We start from the raw sequence: 23,665 nt of genomic DNA, 5'->3' as shown, positions 1-23,665 counted from the left end.
TGAATGAATGAATGAATGAATGAATGAATATTGGCCTCAATTCCTAACCCCAGAGACCCCACTATGCGGTTGCAGCTGATCACTTTGATGAGCGCACAGGCTCCACAGCCAGCCTGCCTAGGCTCAGCTTGATGGCTTACCAGCTGTGTGACCATAGGCAAGTGCCTTGACTTCTCTGTGCCTCTGAGTTCTCATCTGCAGAATGGGAGATGTTAGTAATAGTTATTATAAGGGTGAAAAGGGTTAGTGCATGTGCATTGCTTAGATCCATACTTGACCATTGTAGGTGATTTATGAATTAGTAGTCATGCCCAAGATCACATCCAACATCTCGCAAAATCCTTACAACCCTGCTATGAAGCATTAATTATTACTTTTGTCTTATAACTCAGAAGCCTGAGGTTTCAATGGGTGTATTAACCTGTGTAGTTTGCGCTACAAATTAGATTTTAACACAATACAAAACAAAGATGAAACGAGGCAAGTCTGCAAAACCAGGACTGTGTGTCCCGTGACAGCGTTCCATCCCCTGGCTAGCTTGATTCTCAGCTTGTAGTCCAGGCCGGGATGTGGGTGTTCCAGAAATCTACTCTCTGTCCAAAGGCTAATGTGCTGCTCATGGATGGACTGGACATTTGAAATTAGATGTGGCCTTGGAAGGGATGAGGGAGGGAATTCTTAACTGTTGGGGGGGGGGTGTCTCTGCTCTTCCTGTCTCCAAGAATCAGACCCCTCTCTTATTTTTCAAGGGCCTTGGGGTGGTATATAGCATCCTGAGAGACTCTTGATCTGCTACAGCAGAAAACATGGCCTCGACCCACCTATATAAAAGCACCTGAGGGGTTCAAGTGCCTACCAGCTCTGTGTGAGCTGCCAGACCAGGATGGTGTGGATTAGAGAAGCAAAGAAGGCATTTGGTTGCTTCTGGTTTTCTTCTGTGGTCTCTGAACTTGAAAATACAGGGTCCCCATCTCCTGGTGTCCCCTTCTCAGTATCCACAAGCACAAGCTGTGTCCATATTTCCTTTTTGGCTGCTTTCTAACATACTGGCAGCCTGTGCCGGCCTCTTTTGAGAATAAAAATTATACCCCTAAGTTTTCCGAAAGGAGAGGGGTATAATTTGTGTGTGAAAATATCTACAGCTAAGCCATTTCCATATCGATTAGAGGAGACATTTGTAGCTCAGACCAAAGGAGAGGAAACTCTTTGTGACTGAGAAGCCCCTTGTGAGTATCGCCTGGTGAGAAATGGGACCAGCCGAGCCAGGATGTGGGAACGCCAAGGCTCCATAATTTATTCATTGACTTTTTTTTAGACTAAAAAAATAATCACATGCTTTTTGCCAAAACCAGCCACAAGGCAGGAATCCAACAAAACGTCATACTAATTAGGTAATCTAATTTCCAAAGAGAGACCTCAGCTCCAACACCCACCAGCTCGCAGGGATACAGATGACAAAAGGATCAGAGAACTGAGACAGGGTGTTCTTTGAAGTCCATGTGAACACCCACCAAGGTTAAGGCTTGGGCAGAGCTGCTTCTGGGCCATGTGTGTGTGTGTGTGTGTGTGTGTGTGTGTGTGTGTGTGTCTTATATCTGTGATGATGAGAAAAACCCTGTCTGTTGGAAAGGATGCTACAAACTGGGTGGCTTGAAGCAATAGAAATTTATTTTTTCACAATTCTGGAGGCCCGAAGTCCAAAATGAAGGATTTGCAGGGCCGTGCTTCCTCTGAGACCTGTAGGGAGAGCCCCTCTCTGCCTCTTCCTAGCTTCTGATGATGGCTGCCCATCTTGGGTGTTCCTTGGCTTGCAGCTGCATCACACCAGTCTCTCCCTCTGCCATTACAGGGTCTTCTTCCCGTGTCTCTGTCTTCATATGACGTTCTTTTCCCTGTGAGCCTCTGTCTCCTCTTGTAAGGACACCAGTGATATTGGACTACAAGTTCAATTGATTACATCTGCAAAGACCCTATTTCTAAATAAAGTCACATTCACAAGTACTGGGAGTTAGGATTTCAACATAGTTTTGAGGGGACACAGTGTAACCCATTACCCTGCGTTGCCCTAATGCTGGAGAGATGGGTCACGGTTTCTTCTGCTTGTGTGAGGAAGTGGACAGTTGGGGGTTCTCCTGGGAATCAGGTCCTTGGAGGGAGGAGGAATCCCCAGGTGGGAGACGTAAGCCTTTTCCATTTTTCAGATCAGCGTTTCTCAAAGTGGGGTCCCCAGACTAGCAGCATCAGCATTAGTGGAGAACTTGGGAGAAATGTAAATTCTTAGGTCATACCCCAGACCCACTGAGTCAGAAACGCTGGGGTGGGGCCCTGTAATCTGTTTTAACAAGTCTTCCAGGTGGTTCTCTGCACGCTATAGTTTGAGAGCTGTTCTTGCCGTTTGTCTTCACAGCAGTGCTTTCTAACGGGGTTGCCCATGGATACCAGTGAATGTTTTGGGTTAAAGAAAAAGTTCTTTGGTCACATGACTTTGGGAGGCACTGTATGGGTCTAAACAAAACAAGTTCCTTGACGGAAGGATAGTTCTGAGCTTTTGATACACTTTATGCACAGAATGCTGAAAATTGCCAGGAAGGGAACAGTAACCTTTCCACATTTCATTGATAAAAGAGCTGCCCTTTTTATGTGGAGCACCCTGTCGGCCTGGCATTCTGCAGAGGACACACTGGGAAACGCTGCTCTTGTCCACATGTCAAGGCATTCAACAGTGTTTTATGAATCACCTTCTAAGAACCAGGCCTTGTGCTGGGGGAATCCATCAGTGAACAAGACGTAGCTTCTCTCTGTGTGGAACTTATAACCTAGAGCAGGAGCTGGCACGCTACAGGCCGCGGGCCAAGTCTGGCCTGCCATCTGTTGTTGTATAGCCTGTGAGCTAAGAATGGTTTTGTATTTTTTAAATAGTTAAGCAAAAATTTAAAGGAAGGCTATTTCATGAAATGTGAAACTGATATGAAATTCAAATTTCAATGTCCGTAAATACAATTGTACTGGAAAACAACCACTCTCATGTGTTTGCATATTGTTGATGGCCACTTGTGTTCTACGACAGAATCAAGAGACCATGGACAGATAGCCCACAGAGCCTAAAATATTTACTCTCTGATCCTTTGTAGAAACTATGTGCCGACCCCTGGTCTAGTGAAGCAAATTGGCGCTGAGCAAGTATTTGTAGGTGTCTGAGTGTTATGGAGGAGGCGTGCAAGGACCACAGGACTGGGGGCTTCACTCACTGGTGCTGCTGGTGGAGGAGTGGGGCAGGGCGCATTAGGGAAGGCTTTCTGGAGAAAGATCTTAAGGATGAGTAGAAAGCTGCAATATGACTGGATGGAGCAAGTTGTTATAGGCAGAGGAGATAGTACATGCAATTTCTTGAGTCAGGAAAGAGGACCACTCATTGAAGTGATGGAAGAAAGTCCTGTGTGCCTGGGGCCTAAAGACGGTGAGGCCAAGAGTGGTTCTGCGTGTGGCTGGATGCCAGGCAAAGGCCACATAGGCAAGAACGCTTTCGAAGGCCACGCGGAAGGTTTTGAACTTTCTCCTAAGAGCCATGGAGAGTTTGGGCACAGGGATGATATGAGTGGTCTAAACTTGGTGAGGCCTCTCTGGCTTCAGTGTGGAGAATGGATCAGGGAACTAGAGCCAGAGTGGATGCTGTGCAAATAATTATGAAGCTTAATAGTCACCTAGGGGAGAAAAAGAGGGGATGGAGAGAAGTGAGTGGGTTTGAGGTGGAAAGGCTGTCTTTGATGCTCACCCTCCCTCCCGCCAGGCTCTGTGTGTTCCTCGACAATCTAAAGAACCTTGTTTCCTAGGTGCTGGGCCTGCATCCTCTTAGACTGTCTGATTTATTAATGAGCATTGATTGCTTGCTGCAAACCTACTACATAACCGTTAGGCACAGTGCTAGGTGTAAATATAAGATATATAAATATATATATTCTATAGATAAGAGAATTGATAATATCTAGTTTCTGACCTCCAGATTCTTAGCTGGGGGAGTGATGGATGTCTCACGGTGCTTGACTGTAATGAGGGCTAGTAACTAGAAAACGAGGAATGCTCTGAGGAGACCAAAGAAGTGTTGAGTGCACACCATTGGCAGATGTTCATTCTAATGGAGACATCTGAGAGGATACATGGCAGAGGCAGTTTTTAAACTGTGTCCTGAAGGACATGTCAGATTTGGAAAGAGGGGCGTGGTAATTAATCCAACACAGACAAAATGATGGGCTTGTGACAGTGGGAGGTGTGTACAGGGAAGGGCAAGCAGAATAGGTGGCTGGAATGAGCAAGACGTGGAGGCTTCTCGGGCTGAGAGGTGGGCCTGGGGCTCCCGAGTTGGTTTGGAAACTTGACTCAGACTCCTGATGACCTCGTGTGCCTGATGCCTTACCCCAGGCTGTGCTGAGATCGTAAGGAACTCCCAGGAGTGGATGGGCAGGGAAGCGGAAGGCTCAGTTTCTGTAATGGACAGGGCCCTACCTGCTTCATTTCACGTCCTCCCAAGGCAGGTACAAACCAAGAAACACTCCCGCCCTCCCCTCCCACCTTGTTTATAGGCACAGACCTTAGGCCAGGTCAACAGCAATCTGTCGCATCAACAAGTGCTCTTAGGGTTTCTAGCCCATTGATCCTATGACTATTTCTAATCGTCTTTGACCTCTGCTTTGACTTTCTCTTTCTGGCTGGTGCCTGGCCCCTGGCTGTGCCCTGAGACCAATAACTAAATTACCCTCAGGTTTTTTTTCTGGTTCTTGGTTCTGTTGTTCAGGGCTGTGACACAGGGTTATTTTAGTCATCCTGTGTCAGAAGATACTTAATAAATGTGTACAATGATGATGGGCCCCTTAAAAACAGTTTAGCTGATTTATTTTTAAAAGTCATTTTAAAAATAGTGAAATAAAACAAATGTGCAGAAAGGCATATCAAATATAACAGTACAAAATAGTGAATAATTATGAGAAACTCCAGCTACCCATGGGGTCAGGAAACACAATATGGCCAGTATTCTCAGAAGCTTCCCTGTGTGTCCCTTCTCCTTGGCTGGCGTCTCACATTTGATGTGTCCATGCTAAGAAATCTTCCTAACAACTATCTCTGTCCAGCTTCTGGTCAGTAAAGCAGCTGCAGAAGGAGAAGAAAAATAGAGACATGGGATTCAGGCAATAATCTGACCTTTTTTCCAGAGCTGACCATACAAAAGAGGTCCGTCCCATCTCTGTGAGGGCGTGGGGTGGACTGACAGTTGTCATGGAATCGTGGGGCACGCAGGACACTGGCTCAGGTGATGACCACGGTGTGCAGACTGGCCCTTCTCTCATTGCAGATCCTTATACTAAGAGACTGCGGAGACTTCAAAGACGCTTTCCTCTCATGTTACCTTCCTCCCAAGGCCCACCTGATGTGGCCCCCCTCAGCACGGAAGATGAGCACTAATGGAGGGAGAGAAGGTTCCTTTTTGTCTAGGGGAGATTGTGGACCTTCAGATGAGAATGTGGCAGAACTAACAATAGTTCATCAGTAATTCATTAGTAACCATGACATTCAGGTTATAGACATTTTGCCAACTGCATTTTCTAACAATTACCTTGGGCCCCTTTTGGTTCAAGTCTGTATTTGTAGAAGGAGGCTAGTCTGAACAGGCGTGAGGGGAGAAATAGTCTCCACTGGAAGAGAAGGCTGAGCAGCTTTGCCCTCTCTTCCAGGAGAAAGGTGTGTGCCTTTTGAGATTCAAGTTGTTGAATCACTTCCTCCAGTTCCTCTTCAATTATTTACACTGGGTGCATCACGACGAGATTTTTAAATTCAGTAAATTGGAGGGAAGAGGGAGTGTGTATGCGAGTGTGCCGACCTCTCGGCTTCCTGTTGGCTTGTGTTCTATATCTGACTTCATCTTTGGGCTGGACCCGCTGTCAAGTGTGCTCTCTGACCCAGGTCCGGAGATGCAGAAAGGGTGTGGGTGCTCCAGAGGTAGCGAGCCAACGTGCCCAGACACTTGGTGTGCTCCGTCTGAGTGGAAAACCTCATCTGAAGCCAGACTGAATCACACCAGTTTCTAAGACATTCCTCAACCATGTTAGGCAAAGCGTCCCCCGCTGCCGAGCATGGGGAGAAGGAAACCTGATATAATTTTGGAAAAACCTTCTTCGAGAAAGAAGGTTCTCACAGCTGTGGAGCCTCTGTCCGACGTCCAGGGTTGGAGGGGTCCCAGGCCACAGGGAGGAGATTGATGGGTCCGGGGGTGCCAAGGAGAGAGGGCTGAGGTTTTGCAGAGCTGGGGAGCTCTCAGTTTATAACTCCCCTCAGGCATCCAGGAGAAGGAGAAGCAGTTGTCTGAACTGGATAGAAATAGAAGTTCCCTCCCCTCTCCCCAGGCTGTTGAATTATTGTTATTATTTCCCATTAACAGCCAGTCCAGACTCTCTTGTATTTGGCTGCTGTGTTGGAAACCTAGATACAGACTAGGGTGGTGGGAACCCAGGCGCTCAGGAGACTGAGATTATGGGGCTCAGGCCCCCTGAGGCGGTGGCAGGAGGGGCTGGAGAGAGGGTATTGCAGAATCAGAGCAGGGGAGGCAGGCAGCCCTGTGGACCCCTGGAGATCTGAGCCCCCCCGCCCCCCGCCACACACACACTGGGCAGCTGTTAGCATTGCTGTGTCCTGAATGCATCTGTATGCCGGTAACCTGGCCGTCTTTCTGCCTCCTGAGGTTTGTCTGATTTGCTAGGCATTTTTTTCCTGAATGGGGGGGTCATTGGGACGACCTAATTAAGACAACTCTTTTGACCTGAAGCCAAACCCCATCCAAGTTCAGCAAATGGAAGAGGCAGAAAAATCTTCAGTTGGTGAGGTCTGTAGGTGCTCATTGGATTAGATCCTAAACCATGGTGGAAAATTTCCTGGAATCAGACAAATCCTTTTGTAAATAGGAACATTCATCTTTTTTTGACCAATGTGCCTGTTGAAGCATGTGCCTCTCAGAAGTCCCATGATATCTGATCTTGCTTGGAATCTGGTGTTTGTATTTGAGCGTATAGGTACCCTGAGGAATAGCAATTTGGGAGCTAGCATGCAGTTCAAGCTTCGAGTCATAGAAACTGGCCTGGTTTAGCCAAGATGTCAGTGGTACCTGGGAAAGGGTTGCTTTTCAAGTGCCTATGGAGCAGAGTTTTAATTTATTCGGTCAGCACATATCTTAATCACTTGCTGTATGCCAAACACTCTGGGTATTAAAAAAAAGGGCCATTGACTTCAAGGAGCTTTCAGGCTAATTGGGGCACTACGACACGCATGGATAAAACGGCAACAGGGCTGCCAGCCAGTGCTTGTCCAGTGTGGAGTGAGGGAAACGGTTGTGGGCACTGGAGTTAGGACAGGGAGAGCTGTGTGTGTGTGTGTGTGTGTGTGTGTGTGTGTGTGTGTTTGTGTGTGTGTGTGTGTGTGTGGCGGGGGAGGAGGGCGCCTGCTGTAGCCAGGGAGAGGACTTCAGTGGATTAAGGAGATGAAGATGGGTGGGGAGTCATGGAGAGAGCATTCCAGGAGTAGGAAAAGCTGGCACAAAGGTGTGGAAGCCAGGAGGACTAAGTCACATCCAAAACATCTGGTGGGAGGGCGGGCTCTGTGAGAAGTGCGGAGGGCAGCCCGCAGGCCTGAAGACCAGCCCTGTAGGAGTTCTGAGTTCTGTGCTATGGATAGCATGGACTGGGGAGGATTTTTGAGATTCCAGAATATATGAACAGAGTGACAACAAAATAGAACAAAAAAACAAAACAAAGCAAAATTTTGTTCGATTGTTCTTGTGCCACACTGTTAAGTCCCCACTATGTGCTAAGCGCCTGGGCCAAGGCCCTGCCTGCCTCTAGTGGAGACTGATGGAGAAGAGGCACACCCGTGTGTAAGGTCAGGTAGTGAGTGGTAAGCGTTATGAAGAAACGGCAGCCATGAGGGATGAAAGGGGTCTGTTTCATTTGGAACACTGAGCTGTCACTTAGATTGCTCACAAGTCACCTTTTTGCGCCGTGTTGCTTCTGTCTGTTGACTTGGAGGGCAATATTCAACCACAAGTAATTCATCCTGCCTGCTGTCCATTGGCAAATTCTCTCTCCACTTGCCCCTTGACCGATGGTTTGGGGCCATGGCAACAATTGCACTGTTTCCAGGGAGATTGTTTAGGTTCTGTGCATTTTTGGCTATAGGGGTAGTGAGGCTGGGAACTCAGGATTCTTTGCTATGGCCCTGAGCCCTGAAAACTGATGCATTCCCTTCTTTCTTGCTCTCGGGGCCAGCTGCTGTTGGAGCCCCGAGAGACCTGTCTCTGTCCCTTGGGCCCTACCTTTCCTGGCTCTGAAGCTGTTCCTGATTTATGTGACAAACACACCCTGGGGCCCATATAGTGGCTGGCTACTATGAGCATAGCCTTTCTGGGCTTTAATTTCCCATCTGCAGAGCGAGGACTGGGTGAGTGGTTCCTACACTTCCCATGGGATACTCAATTAAATTTTTTAAAAAAACATAGAGACTGTCAAAGGGTTGCCGGCTTTTTGTTTTGACAAGCAAGGACATAAAAAAGAAATTGTCAAATGCCAGCTCTATAATCATTGTCATTTCATTAAAAGAGCGTATTCTTACCCAACAAAGAAAATGACAGTTCTTCCCTGGAGAGGAGTGTGGCCCGTCTCTCACTGACACACATACATTGTCTTGTGCTGCTGCTTTTCATTTCCAAACTCCATCCTAGAGTGGTGCTGCTCTGTGGCCCAAAATGCAGGGGCCGGAGAACCAGAGGGTCTGAGAACCACGCTCCCAGCATCCTTTGCTATGGAGAATGAGACCCCACCTGGGCCCGATCCTCTTCTTCACAGGTGGCATTGGGCTGGCTCCCTTCCATCTTCTGCTTCTCTCCTCCTGACCCTTCCACTATCTTTCACTCTCTCAGCGACTCCTATCCTCAGGAGCGGGGAGAAGGTGGGATCAGATGAGCTGGTCCCTCAAACATCCAAACGCCTCATCTTTGGGTAGCGTTCAGTTGTTCCTCAACCACATTCACATCTTTGCTTTGATTCAGTTTGCCTTTTTCTTTGCTAACTTGAGTCACGGCTTGCAGATTGCTTTCTTCTTTTGAAAATGAGGGTTCTGGATTTCCTGTAGGTCTTAGTGATCCATAGACAGTCCTCCTTGACCAGAAGCCAGATTTGGACTCCACATTGGTGCTGTAGACAGAGAATAAGCTTGCTGTCTGGAAGATATGGATTCATGGCCCTGCTCGGCTCTCTGTTAGCTGTGGGACCTTGGGCAGGTCATTGTTGAGGTCATACACGTGCATAGTCTGGCACCTAGCTAATAATAACTGCTGTTTACTGAGCCCTCGCCATGCACTTTGCATTCATCATCATGGCTGATCCTTAGATACTCTTGGGGCAGGTATTTGTAAGCCTACTTTTCCAATGAGGAAACTGAGGCTTGTGTGGAGTGGAGTGAGTTGCTCCACATTGCACAGCTCGTAAGAGTGGAAGCCAGGAGTCAGACTCGGAGTCCCGGTGCTTTTGCTTCCCGTGCTTCTCGTGCCATCTCTTGACCTCCTAGGGCTCTACACAGTGTCTTGTATGAACAAGCTGTGTTTCTACCCTTCTTTGACCATGGACTCTTCCTTTCTGAAGGAAGGGAATCTGACCGCACACGTTCTAAGGTCCCTCATAGCTCTGATCTCTACAGCTCTGAGACTCTGAGATTCATTTTCTTTTAAACCATATTTGAAGGGGTTTACGTGTTCTCCTTGAAACAAGAAGTCACACTAGATCGCCTTTCTATAAAAGGGATTGGTATTGAGCTCTCTGGGTCTTCGTGGGATTTGTAAGGCCAATGTGCTAACCACAGACTTTCTGGGAGCCTCAGTGCCTCAGTTGCTCATCTTCACAGTGGGGATAATAGTGCCCAGCTTGCTGCAATATTGTTCACGGGATTAACCAAGATAACACAAGGCATCCAGAAAATTTCAACCATTATTAATCCGTCTGAACTTCTGGCTCTGCCTTAGACTGTCCTGGTCTGATTATAAGTTATTCCTTAACTGTGTTTTTTTGTCTTCCCACTGGATTACTGTCATGGTTTTCTCGTCTGGGCAGCTCCTAAGCTGTTCTCTTGGGGCTGCCCCATGACTAGCTGCAAAGCCACCATGTCTCTGCAGGTGAGCAGGCTGACAGGGACCAGCCCAGGTCACTGGCTGAGGGATCAGAGCTGAGGTCTCTGCTAATCCAGTTCCAAGTCTCTAAGGCCCAGATAGTAAACTCCGGGCAGTCACTTCTATGTTCCTATTTTATTAAGCTAATTGAAGGAGAAGGAGATAATTATTTTGCAAATGTGGTATATTGACCGAGATGTATGCTAGTCCTGGAAGTTTGGAGTTGACTTATTAGTTTTAAGCAGCAAATGTGGCCATTCAAGAACACGTCTTATCATGGGACATTATGTCTAATGGGTCCTTCTATTTCCAGGATGGAACCCCCTCCCCTAGGCCATTTCTCCAACTCCCCATCTGTATGTGGCTGATTATAACCAGATTGAGATGTCTGTACTACCAAATTTTGTTACTTAGAAGCCCATAGGGTATAAGATGATTGTTTCAGTGGTAGTAATAAGCAGCATTTTATAAGGAGATTCCATCTCTTTTTTTGCCTACCCCAAGGCAGCATGGAATAGAAGAAAAATGTGGCTTTTAGGCTTAGAATAGACTGGGTCTAAATTTCAGCTCTCCACTTACAAGGTGACTGATCTTGAAATTTACCCCACCTCTCTGGTCCTCATAACAGTCCTACTTTGTAGGCTTGTTCTGAAGATTAAAAGATGGTGTAAAACCACCAGGTAGAGAATATGGCCCGTAGATATCTGCAAGAGGGAGTCAAGAATTTCTTGAGGAGGGCCGGCTGAGTGGCTCAGTTGGTTAAGAGCTCGCTCAAGAGTTTGAGCTCTGAGCATTAGCGGTCCGAGTCCAGCCCGAGCTGAGCAGCCGTTGAGCTGCCAACAGGTAGCAGGATGGCTCAGCTAAAAAAAAAAAAAAAAAAANGCGCCACTCGGCGGGCCCGGAAGGCATCTTAATAGAATAAGATCAACAAGTGAGCAGGGCCTTCTTGGGCTTGTTCGGCCCCATATGCCCAGCGCCTAGAATAGTGCCAATAAAAATGGGCTGATTGAGTGAAAGAACACTAGGTGATGATGCGAGTCTTGTGCAAAGCAATAAAGAAGCCTCAAGGAAGCGAAGTCCTTTTGGCTTATCCTTAAGCATGACCTTGTCCCAAGTAACTTACAGGTGCTGGCAGGGGAAAGGGAAGGAGAAAGGAGGAGCGAAGACTAGGCTGAGTCTGGAATCCTGCAAGTGTGAGAGGCCTGCTGTGTGCTTTTCTCATCCCCAGGGGCCCAGCCTCCCAGTCCTTTGCTGTCAGTTTTCTAGCAGCCCAGACTCCAGGGGGAAGCTGCTAATATCCAGCAGTTGCTGCTGCATTTCATGCCGCAGCTGTTGAGACACCCGTTGGCTGCAGCTGCCCTGGGGCTGAGCCCTCAGCCTCCCCTGTGGTCACCTCTGTATTCTTCAGACTGGTTGGAGCCGAGGAAATCAGATTGGGGGTCCCAGGCCTGCCGCCCACTGAGACCCTTCCCCATTACCTACCTGTCCTTACACCCTTTTGTTTGACAAGTCATAAAGGGCCGAGCAATTCTTGGGGCCCTCTTCTGCTCCCCAGTGCCGACAGAGTATTGACACCAGGGCCTCGCGGTACAATTATATTTCAATCCCCATGCAGGACTGTAGAGTGTCAGACCATCACCAGTTTCCCTCTCCATAGTATTTTTATGTTTTTGCAATATGAGAATGGGAGCCCATCTATGGTCCCTCTAGTGCTTGGTCTTGGCAGCTGGTACCATCAAGAGAATGGTCAGTCATTCCATGTGGTCTGGCCCAGAGTCACAGGAAATTAGCACCTTGCCTTCAGGAGGGACACTGAGCCAGCTGATCTGAGCTGGAAATTGATCCTCATGTCTCTTGGAACTGGTACAAGTGCAGAGATGGTTGGTGGACACTTCAGGGGAGGGGCAGCTGCCATCCCCCAAAAGAGTAGTTCTCTGCAGCCTGGAAAGGCCAAGGTGGGATATGACCCAAGAAAATCATGAAGGGGACAGTGCAGCGTGGGGAGGGTTTATTGCGTTATTGATCGTCTGTGAATTTTAATCAAGGCGCATCAGTGGGCAAGGCCTGTGCCTTTGTTGGCTGACATATTCCTTCCAGCAAACTCGAGGCCCACCGTGTCCCAGCCGCAATACAGAGGTGCATTGTATCGGTACAATGATGAGTTAGGTTGAGTGGCTCTGGTGGGAATTGCACTTTGATGGGCCGGGGAGGGGTGCACGGGTGTGGTGTTGAGTGGATGGCACCACTCTGCCTCCCCTGTTGTTCTGGTTATCACCACTGGGAGGTCCTCCTCCATGTGCCTGCAGAGGTGCCTGCTTTGTTTGCTCTCTGGGGAATATTCATGCTGAGATTTCAGTAGCCCTAGCTTCCCAGGTGGATATCCTAGATGGCGTTGGCAGGATCAGATTGTGACATTGTCGCATGGCCATGGGAGAAGAGACTCCTGGGTCCTGTTGTGGGTAAACCCAGATCATTTGTGCAGGGGGAACTAGGCTGGGAATCAGGGCTCCAGGCTTCTAGGCATGGCTCTGCCACTCACCTGTTAGTAGGACTTGGAAACATGGCTGGCTTATTGCTTCAGTTCATGTGGTCCGTGGGGAGGATGGGCTGCCTGGTACGTTGCGCACGCGTGCACGCACACACACGCACATCTCACAGTATGCTCTGAAGAATATAAGTAGATAACAAAGGGGCTTTGTTTGAGAAAGTTTGCAAAATATTAGGTTAAAATACGAGATTAAACAAAGTTCTTCCTGCTGCAGAACTTTTAGGGCCTTTAATATACTAATATGGGAAATTGCCACAGAGGTGGTACAGTATTCAGTGATTCCCAAACTTAGTTGACCATGGAACACCTATGTTCTAGAGGATCTTAATGAACTCATGTTCCTTAGAATTTACTTTGGGAATCACTAATCTAGATCAGTGGTTCTCAACTGGTGGTGATTTTGTCCCCTAGGGAACATTGGCAATGTCTGGAGACATTTTTTGTCTAAACTGGGGGAAATGGGGAGTGGGGGAGAGTGCTTCTGACATCCAGTGGGTAGAGGCCAGGGATGCTGCTAAGTACCCTACAACACACAGGACAGATGCCCACAACAAAGGTTTATCTGACCAAAATGTCAATAGTGCTGAAGTTGAGAAACCCTGGAGTAGGTGGTCACTCAGACCCCACCCGCTTGCAGCTCTAACACTTGGGGACAGTGTGGTTTGGTGACACTTTCCGAGTTGGTATACCCGTTTACCCTGAGGGATCTCTGACCCTTGAACATCATTGCTCTCTGGAAGGCAGGAGAGGTGAGGGCAGTCTGCCTTCTCCTTGTAGATACCTGCACACTCCTGGCTCAAGGGCCGTATATCCATATCCCCACCTATATCCGTATATTCAGTAAGCGTGGTCTGGCATTTCTGGCAGCTCACAGCCTGGTGTCTCGATGAGAAGAACACGGAATCTTCCTTTCCAGGGTTCTGTTTCCACCCTCCATGGCTGAGCTAGGGGAGCTCACTTTGCTCTGTTGCCTGAGAAACTTGGGCTTCAGAGCCCACAGCCTGCCAGGTGCTGTTCCCGCCGACGGAGCTCAGATTCCAGGAAGTCTCCAGCTCACAGAGATTCATCTTCTTGAAGTTTTAAAATCACAGATGTTTTTTATGAGTACTCAAGGTAGTCCAGCTTTTTATGCCTTCCCTAAACCCCCCTCCTCCCAACACACATTTTTCTCCAGTAACCAAAACACAATAGGTAATGGAAACTCCATCACAGGCTGACCCAGAGACCCAGATGGAAGCGGCTCCATTATACCTGAAGCCCGGTGCTGTCATGACTAATTAGCCTCTCACAGAAACACATTTTCCTATGGCTGGCTTCAGGGAAATCAGCCTGCCCCGTCTGAGCATACTCTTGGAGACTTTCCCTGCCTTCTCCCGGCTTCTGAGGTTGCATTCTCTAAGGATTCTCTGCCATTGCTGGGCCACAGGAGCAGTTCAATCCAAGGTGGAAATGTACTTCCTGCCCGCCCTGCACCCATTGGTACTGTGCTTATTCTCCCCACAGGGGGCCTCCCTATCTTTAGGGGTGTGAGCCATTCACCAGGAAGGTTGCCCCTGCCTCAGAAGGCAGCATGGCTAATTCCCAGCCAGCTCTCAGTCACTCACTGGAAGNAAAAAAAAAAAAAAAAAAGAATTTCTTAAGGGACAGCCGACGCCCTCGGTCCCCAGGAGACTGATGAGCAGCTTAGAGCAGCCCTGAGAAGGGCCCAAAGGACCCATCCTCCCCCAGCATCTCACACCACCGGACTCATGGAAGTGAGGGACTTACAATCCAGGCCTCAAGGTTAGGCCAGACAGAACCTTGGGGAGCATTTACACAGCCCCTTTGAATTTGAGACAAGGGAACCTGAGGCACAAAGATGGTAAGTGACTTGTTACAGGCCACCTAGCCTTTTTCTACTGTCACTTTTTTTCTTTCACAAAGACCGATGAAGAGCAGTTGTTCACCCACAGCGCAGGGCACTCCTGGCAGTGAGAATCTTAACAAGCCTGTGATGATGAAGTATCTTATAAGACCCAGTAAACTCCGATGGTTTTCCAACATCCCAGAGCAAACGGCTTTGTCTGAGCTTCTTTTCAAGCTCCTGTAGCCTGCACCTGTGGACACTGCGCCCCTTCCCTGGGAGTGTATCCTGTAGTTAGCAAACACGGTAGCTGCCGGATGAGTTCATCTGGCACAAACGTGGTTGCCGCCCCTGAATGTGGGGTCCTAGGAGATGGATGGGAAGGCTGTGATGTGCAGGGAAGGCTCCACCCTGACACGGGGAGGTTGGATAACTGAAGCCTCCAGCGGCAGAAACCAAGCGTTCCAGCCCCTCCCGCCAGCTCCTGGTGGGGTTCAGTTCCTCTGCCGCCCCCTTTCCCCTGCCCCTGGGTGTCAGAGTGACCACTTCCTCCCTCCTCTCCCTTCACAGAACTCGCACAGGAAAATCCCAGCTGGCAGTGCCCACATTATGCTTTATTTGCTTGAGCCGCTTTAGGTAATCGGCCTAATTCCTAATATGCAGGATTATCTGTACCTGGGAGGATCCCATTGCGGGGCCATCTGCCCAGGATGTGAAAGCGGCTGCTGGGAAGGATTTCCTCTTGGCCTGTTGGGCAGGAGTGGAGGCGGCTGAAAGACCCTTTCCCAGCATTTGGGCCTGGTGAGGTCCAAGGCAGAGGGACCGGGACAGTGGCCTGCATGGAGACACTGGAAGCCTCAGGGCTTTGTAGGTATTGAAGCTTAGGTATTTCTGGGGTTTGGGCCAAACTGCCACAGAATGTCATAATCATTGCCATGAAATAAAGCACCTTTTAAAAGCCAAAACGGGCCATGGATTTTTACTCAGTAGTTTTTAAACTTTTTAAAAAAAATTTTATTGGGGAACAGTGTGTTTTTCCAGGACCCATCAGCTCCACGTCAAGTAGTTATTTCAATCTAGTTGTGGAGGGCGCAGCTCCGTGGCCCATGTGGATCGAACCGGCAACCTTGGTGTCATGAGCACTGCGTTCTAACCACCTGAGCTAACTGGCCGCCCCAGATTTCAAGCTTTTTTCCAGTAGAAAACCCCTTCACTCAGAGGCAGTGTAACACAGAACCTTTAATAGGTGGAAATTGCAATGGAGAGATGATGTGATTTCCATGGGCCAGAGGCCTTGCCTCCTCTACCCGCCCTGGGTAACCCCCAGAGACACCTCATAGAATGCACACGCTGGGCTTCAAGGAGCAGAAAGCTGCGGGTTTAACTCACTGCTCCCTCTTGTTTCCCAGGGCTGGAGTGCAGGCTTCCTAACTTTTCGCCCAGAGCTCGTCACCCTGCCACTATCCCTCTAGCAGGAGAGAAAGGCTCCTCCCGCTTTGTACTAAGTGGAGGGCAGCCGCATACAGGGCGGCTGGGTCAGTTTTGACAGATGGGAGGCGGCGGGGGAGGCTGTTGGGGGATGGGGTGAGGGTGGGCGTTCCAGGCAGATTGAAGGAATAACTCAGAAGCAGAACCTGTCAGTGCAGGCTCAGGAGAAATGGCTTGATGATGTCGACCAGGGAAAGGTGAGGACAAGGTGGGCCTGTGAGACACAAGCAGAGGGCAGATGGAGATTTCCTGGGCCCTTCCTTTCCCCACAGCCCTCTGGAAGTGGAGCACCCAGGAAGTGTCCCCTGGTGCCAAGGCTCTGGGCAGAGTGTCCAGGCATGGACTCCCAGGCATGGAGGTGTCCCCAGCTCCTACTCTGTCTCAGAGGGGCTAGGGGTAGTTGTTCCTATCAGACCCTCAGGACCTCTGGGCTGCGTGGGCGGGCGTTGCCGTTACCCGAGGGTGCGAACTGTGCCGAGGGAGGCCAGACATCTCTTTCAGCGGCATCTGCACGGAGAACCTCGGTGCGTAGCAGGAGGGCTTCTCAGCCTGTCAACTTGGCCACGTTCATTTCCGATTTGATGCTGTGCTCCATGAAGGATGATGTATGGTTCCAGGCTGATTCTTGGCTGAGAAAGGAGCCATGCTCCTCTGTCCTTGATTTAACCGCCCTCTCAAGGCATGGGGACCTTGACGAAGGGCCTCTGAGTACAGCGAGTACCCAGACTTCATGGGGTGAATTGAGTGCTCAAGATGATAATAAACCTTTCATGGGCACTTTGCAGCAGCAGCCCATCATCCCTCCACACACATTATTCCATTTGCTCCTCACACTGTCCCCGGTAGGACAGCAGGACAGGTACTTGTCTCTCTTTGGGGTCCTACAGCTGGGTTTAAATTCCAACCGTCTTTCTGGGCCAGCTACTTAACCCCTCATTTGCAGAGGAGTGTCTTGGTACCTACCGTGGAGAGTTACTGTGACGATGCTCAAAATGGAAGCCGATGTTATTATCGTTACTACTTATTAGTAATTGTGTCTCTTCTAGGTGTTGTGCATGTCAAGCATTGACGTCCCATATGCTGCAGCTCTCTTCCTCCCTCCCTCCCTCTTCCTTCCTACTTTTCACTAAGAGGTATCAACTACTTAATCTGAGCACATAATGTGCCAATGTTGAGGATATAGCAGTGAATAGGAGATGAAAACTCTTTCTTTCATGGTGCTTAAAAGATGGTTAAAGTATGCAGGCTAGCAGATGGTGGTTATAAACGCTCTGAGGAGGCATAGTGCGTGGATCGCGAGTGATCAGGGTGCAGTGGCTGTCTTTGTCAGTTGGGTGGGTAGGGAAGTACTCACCAATAAGGTGCCAAAGACCCCAGCAAGGTGAGGGAGCAGCCATGTGGCTCTTTGGGGCAGGGGGAGAAGATAGTGCAATCAGCCCCGAGATGGGAGCGGACCTGGAACGTTCTGGCAGCACAAGGGTGCTGATGTGGCTGGAGTGAGTGAGTGAGTGAGTGGTGGGCTCATAGGACGATGGCAGGAGCTGGACAGATTGAGTGGGTCAGACTGTGGAAGTCTATGACTTGTCCTCTGAGTGGGACGAGAAGCCATGGAAGGTGTCAGCATCGCAGTGACATGATCTGACTTACATTTTTTGAGTAGGTTTCCTCCCAGATGGGCATTGCTTAAGCAACTCCCCAGATCTGGGATGAGGAGTCAGTGTCTGAAGAACTGAGATGTACTTAAAGCCAAGACAGACTTGTTATCTGGGGGTGCTCAGCAGGGAGCAGTGAGGGAACTCTGGAATCCTGGTGGCTGGTCCCCCTTCCATGCTGCAGTCACCCAGCAGGTGTGTTGCCCAGGGTGGCCTTGACATCTGGCTTGGCCTGACAGATGTTGGTATGAGCGTGCCCAGGATGTGTGAGCCCAGCTGGGTGGGAGCAGACGTGGTGGTGGTCTGGAGAGGATGTGGCCTGCACAGTGAGCCACCTGGCAGCACTTGGCACCCCATCTTTTAGGGCCAAGGGAGGTAACCAGGGCCTTGCTCTGCAAGGTGCAGCTTGGTGGAGATTTGAGAGTTGAGTCACGGGCTTCGCGAGGCCTGGCTTTGGGGTCCAGGACCCCCCCATTCTCCAAAATAACACTGCTTCCTGCTCAGAACCAGAGGACAGCAGTGCCCCTGTTGCTCACCTTCCTTAGGAAGTGGGTAATTTCAGAAAGTGCTGGGCCCCATCTTACCAGGTTATAAGGCCGCACTCATCACAGAAGAGGCTTTGAGAAATGAAATGACCAGTCCAGGAAAGACAGAGACGTGGCCTGGATCTGAGGGTTGGGGTCTGTGGGGTCCTGGGGCTTGAACGGGCTTACTCTTTGGTGCTGGGCCAGGGCTATTCCCACTGCAGGGAAAGCTAGCCCTTTGAAGATAAGAAAGGTTGCTCCCTCCCAGGACCAGGCCGGGGGGAGGCTTCTGCCAGTCTTAGGAACACCCAGACTTCAAGTTGCAGGCTGGCACAGCAGAGGGAGCTGCTTGTGAGTAATGAGTTCCCTTGGCTAGATGTGGCAGTCTTTCTGTTCTACAGTCTTTCTTGTAGATGTGCAACAAGAGATAAGGGAGATAGAGTCAGCTGGGGGCTTACATCTTGGCTTGGGGGTTACCTGGGCTGGTTGGCACTGGGCATGTGCCTGCCCCCAGGCCCTCAGTGTTCTCATCTGTATAGTGAGGTACATTGGCCTCTGAAGGAGTTGCTGAGGTCCCTTCTCAGGCTTTGGTCTTTGACCTGGTGTTTCGAGGGAAATGTCCAAAATCCAACAGATAGGTGCTCTGTATAGTTAGTACTAGACGACTGTGGTCTGGTTGGCCCTTTGGTCACAGGTGATGGAGAAGTGGCGAGGCCCACTATGGCCATGTCAATAGGAAGCCATTGGGGTGAATGCCACTAACAAGCATGGAAAGAAGGAAAAACAGATTAAGACCACATGCTCAGACCCAGCCCTGTGAGAGACGGTGCGTGTGGGCAGGAGGTAGGAGGGAACTGCCAGCCACTCTGCTGTCCAGCGTCCCCCAACCTCCTGTACCTGCAGCCTTGCCCTGCAGTCCTCCCCACCCTCTGGTGTGGGCACTGAGATGAGATGTCCTGTGTTGTGCCCAGGAGGCAACTGTGGCTTGTTTTACACAAAACTGTGGTGGGGAGAGAGGGCACGGCTGGAGGGAGGAGGAGCCTCCAAAGCAAGGTGGACCCTCTTTCCTGGGGTGGCTACAGCAAGACCTCCACATTCCAGGATACCCACCCTGCCCTGCCCAGTCTCCATTTCCCCCTGCTCCACCCTCCGTGTTTCTCTCCCCGCCATTGCCTCATTTCTCTGAAATGGGAAGTACAAGTTTGGGGATGGATGGACGACCACTTTGCCATTTAGGACAAAGCACTGTTCCTCCTGTGGGGTACAGAAGAGAGCAGCATCCTGGGGTTCAGGAGAGCCCTCTCTCTGGCGTTCAGCCTCCTCATCTCCAATGGAAGGTTGATCTAATGGAGCTTAGAGTCACTTGGTCTGGGGCTCACTCTGTGTGGGAGTCTGCCCAGCACGGCATCTGCTGGACTCCTTCCAGAAGCCGAGGCACCTTACCTCCCAGGGGCCCATTGCTTCGTCGAAGGATCGTAGCCATTAGAACCTACACTTCTTTATCCTCTATTCTGTAATATTTATTAAGGTTTCACACTGGTCCAGTGTCCCTCTGAGGGCCATCAATTGATGCAGTGGTGCAGCTTTAACTGTATCCTTAGCGGCGACTAGTGCCATCAATGGGTACTCCATCTTGGCAGCTATAACTGCCACGTGCCCAGCACCATGACAAGCACTGTGCATTGCTCATCTCACATAAGCTTCGCCACCCCCTTAATGTGTGCCTGTCTCCATTTTGCATGGAGGAGGCCCAGGCTCGGGAGCTAACATGCCAACGGTAGTCAGTTTGTCTATGGTAAAACAGACCCAAGTCCCAGTGGGCTGTCTCTCTCCAGCCCAGGCTTGCAGGCTCTATGTCTTCCCCTGAGAAATACCTGGTCTCAGTTACCCTGTCTGTAAAATGGGATAATTCCACCTGCCTGTTGGATTTATTATAAGCTTTAAGCAAGATCGTGCATTGAAAGCACCTAATGTATAGTTTTGGGCACCCAGCTCTGGCTTGGTAAATAGTGGCCAACCCCTCTTATAGTGGGCTCTGCTCCTTAGCACGCCTTTCCCCTGTGTCCCCAGCAAGGCCACCAAACCTCTCTGGGCCTGTACCCTCTTATCACTGGAGCATGGGGCTAGAATCCCTGCTTTAGATGAGGGATGCTTTGGCCACAGTGAGGTCAGAGGTGAAAAGGACCTTTCCCTCCAGGCCAGGGAGCACTGACCTGGGCTGCTGGCATCAGGCTTTGTACGGCTCCAGCTTCCTCGCTCTCCCCACCGCTCCTCCAGTCCTGCCTCCCTCGCGTGTAATTAAGCTCACAACGTCTAGTGTAAGCAAATAATAACAAGGGCATTATCTCCCTTTCGTCTGTGTTTTTTCTTGCCTATCATAAGGTAATTAAAATAATGAATGCCTTGTAAAACAATAGGTAAGAGGGCTGGCAAGAGAGCATTATCTGCCATAATACCGCTTGTGCTGTGAATTATTGATGCATTGAAACCACTGTGACTGGAGAGGACTTCCTGCCTCCCAGCCCTTTTCATGCACGCTGACTCCCTCCTCCAGGGTCGGCCACGCGGGGCTGGGAACCTGAGCCCCCAAGGTTGAGGAGCAGAGAGCTTGCCCTCCAGCTCCCACCCCCGCCCCCAGCCATGGCCCTGGACCAGTTCAGAAATGTCCCTGGGAGGCACTGCCCAGAAGGAAACACAAGAGCTTCTGATTTGAGAGCCCTCTTCCTGCCCCATCTCTTCCTTGTCCACCCCGTGTTCCTACTTCTGAAAGAAGGTGGTGGTTCCGTGCCTGGGTAAAGGGAGAGGCTGGAAAAGGGCTGGGTGTTAAGATCCATGTGTCTCATTTCAGATCAGGGCAGAGATGATCAAGCCATGCCCAGAGGATTAGAACAATGGTTCTCGAAGTGGGGTTCCCAGACCAATAGCATCAGCATCACCTGGGAACTTGTTACACATGCAGGTTGCGGGGTGGGGCCCAGCACCCTATGTTAACAGGCCCTCTCAAATTTGAACCACTGCTAGGGTGCTAGTGGCTGGAGAAGAAGCGGGGGCTGTGGGACTAAATAACTGAACATGTATTATGTGCTGTCGGGCATGGTTTAATACCCACGATGCCTCTGGGCAGGCAGTATGCCCCATCTTGCAGGGGAGGTCTGCCAGGGACAGGAGAGCTGAATCTATACCTTCAGTTACTAAGGCTACCCCTGGATCAGGGTCTCCTTTTCTTCCAGGACACCCATTTGTGCAGACTCCGCATGGCCAAGACTCAGGGTCCTACCAGGCCACTGAGACTGGCCGTAGGTGGCTTGGGCAGAGGGCTCCCCAAAATACCCACCCTGTGCCTCATCCCCTCCCCTAGCCTCCTCTTGGACTATGGAAATAAAACACAATTGGAAATAAAACAGGAGCACCCGGTGTTGCTGACCCTGCTTCCCAGCTTCGCCAGCCAGGGGTGGGGGCCGGGGGAGAACCAGGCCTCAGGAGCAGCTTCCTGTCCGCTTGCAAGGAAGGGATGACTCATCCAGCGCCCCCAGCTCGCCTTTCCTCACTCTGCTTCACCCCCACTCACTGCGGACAAAGATTTTCCCTGCTGCCCCCTTTGATTTTTACCCTTTACTCCAATTCATAATGATCCCCAAGGTCAGTTTACTTTGGAAATTAATTCTAGCATTTTAAATGATGAACATAATTTTGCTGGTATCTTTTAAAACATCTGTATCTGCAAAAATAATCTCAGTGAGTAATTGAGTAAGGGGCTCAGTGAAATTTAAGTTTTCAGTGTCCTGTATTTTACTCAGCAACTCTAAGCTCAGGTTCCATAGTCATCACACCATTCATTCATTCATTCATTCATTCATTCATTCATTCATTCATTCATAGTTATTGAACCAGTTATATGGCAGGAGCTCTTTTAGGCACTGGGGATACAGCAATTGGGGGAAGCAGACAGTAAATGAAATAAGTAAGTGAATTACAGAGTGTATTAGAGTTTTTAAGTGCTATGGAGAAAAATAAAGCAGACAGGCGGTGCTGTCAGAAGACAGGGTTGCCATTTTAAAAGGGTAGCCAGAGAAGACCTCATTTGAAAAGGTGATATTTGAGCAAAGACCTGAGGGAGGTGAGGGAGCAAGCTGTGACCCTTTGTGGGAGAAGAGTATTCCAGGCAGAGGGCACACTGTGTGCAAACGACGGCCCAGTGCAGGGCTTAGTTATCTGATGATGGCGACCTTGTTTCCTCGAGCACATTTTAAGCCATGCAGGGGAATGTATTGTCTCCCATAACTGAAAAGGTCTGGTGTGGACTTCAGGCACAGCTGGATTCAGGTGTTTCAATGATGATGTCGGTGTTCTATCACAGCTACTTTTCTCTGTGGCGCCTCCATTCTCAGGGAAGGATTACCTTTCCTGCTCTTGCCACCAAAAGTCCCCCGCTTGGATTTGTATTGGGTTGACATGGGTCATGTGACTGTCGCTGGCTCAGTCACTGTTGCCAGGGGGATAGAATGATATGACTGACCAGTCCCCACTCCCGGGCCAGCGTAGGCCTCTCAGTCCCTTTTGGACCACACAGATGGAGATGAGGAAATGGTGGTTTCCTTCAAGGAAAGACTGGGCACTCCCGTGAGACGGGTGCGGAGGTTTGGCAGCAGAGACCCAGACAGGACGCTGTCCTCTTGAGCTTTGTTTCTTTAAATCAGGAAGAGAATAATTTCATTCTTCTTTCACAGAGCTATTTTAAAATGAAATAAAGAAAAGGTTCTTTTTAAAAAAGATGAAAAAAAATGAACAAAGCCATAATCCATCCTTTCTGCCCTACGCCTGTACCTTCAAGCCAGCTCCCACCTTAGACGAGGACCCTTCCAGCTTTGATTCTCTTGGATAGCTTGTGTTTCTAAAATCCAGTTGGTCTCTATGTCTCAACCCTTGTTCTCTCTGTTGCCAGGAGGCCCAGAAGATTAACAATGGCTCAAGCCAGGCGGATGGGACTCTCAAGCCAGTGGACGAAAAAGAGGAGACGGTGGCAGCCGAGGTCGGCTGGATGACCTCTGTGAAGGACTGGGCCGGGGTGATGATATCTGCCCAGACACTGACCGGCAGAGTCCTGGTGAGTCCTAATTTCCTCCTCACACGAGGGGGCTTCTGTCTGATCCATAATTGCTTTGTTTATAGGGATGTGGTGTTTCATGGGGTCTTCTCCAGGACACTGGCTACTGGGAGGTAGGGTGAACAGGGGGTGCTTACGTATGTTCATGGAGAAGAGGCTGGGTTTGTGCACATCTAAGCCAGTGGTTTGTGGAGAGATTTGCAGAGTGGGCCACTGTCCAGGGCACAGAGGGCCTGTTGGGACAAGGACCCAAGGAGTTCTGAGTGAGTGTGTGTGTGTGTGTGTGTGTGTGTGTGTGTGTGTGTGTGTGT

The 23,665-nt window shown here is 49.7% G+C and overlaps 1 protein-coding gene across 43 annotated transcripts in view; it reads left to right on the top strand.

The window, feature by feature from the left end:
* Nucleotides 1-23,665, top strand: part of KCNMA1 (potassium calcium-activated channel subfamily M alpha 1) — a 744,819-nt gene that overhangs the window by 212,212 nt on the left and 508,942 nt on the right. For all 43 annotated transcript variants that reach the window (XR_002125588.1, XR_002125587.1, XM_019657024.1 and 40 more), the window contains exon 2: nt 23,193-23,354. Coding sequence is in view for 41 of the 43 variants with exons in the window: in XM_019657024.1 (XP_019512569.1) it covers nt 23,193-23,354 (162 nt within the window). In the remaining 2 variants the exon portion in view is untranslated. The remainder of the gene's footprint in view (nt 1-23,192; nt 23,355-23,665) is intronic.

This window comes from Hipposideros armiger, unplaced genomic scaffold (assembly GCF_001890085.2).
Source record: "Hipposideros armiger isolate ML-2016 unplaced genomic scaffold, ASM189008v1 scaffold_272, whole genome shotgun sequence".
Taxonomy (NCBI): domain Eukaryota; kingdom Metazoa; phylum Chordata; class Mammalia; order Chiroptera; family Hipposideridae; genus Hipposideros; species Hipposideros armiger.
The sequence above is the reverse complement of the archived record's forward strand: the minus strand, read 5'-3'. Positions and strand labels throughout refer to the sequence as shown.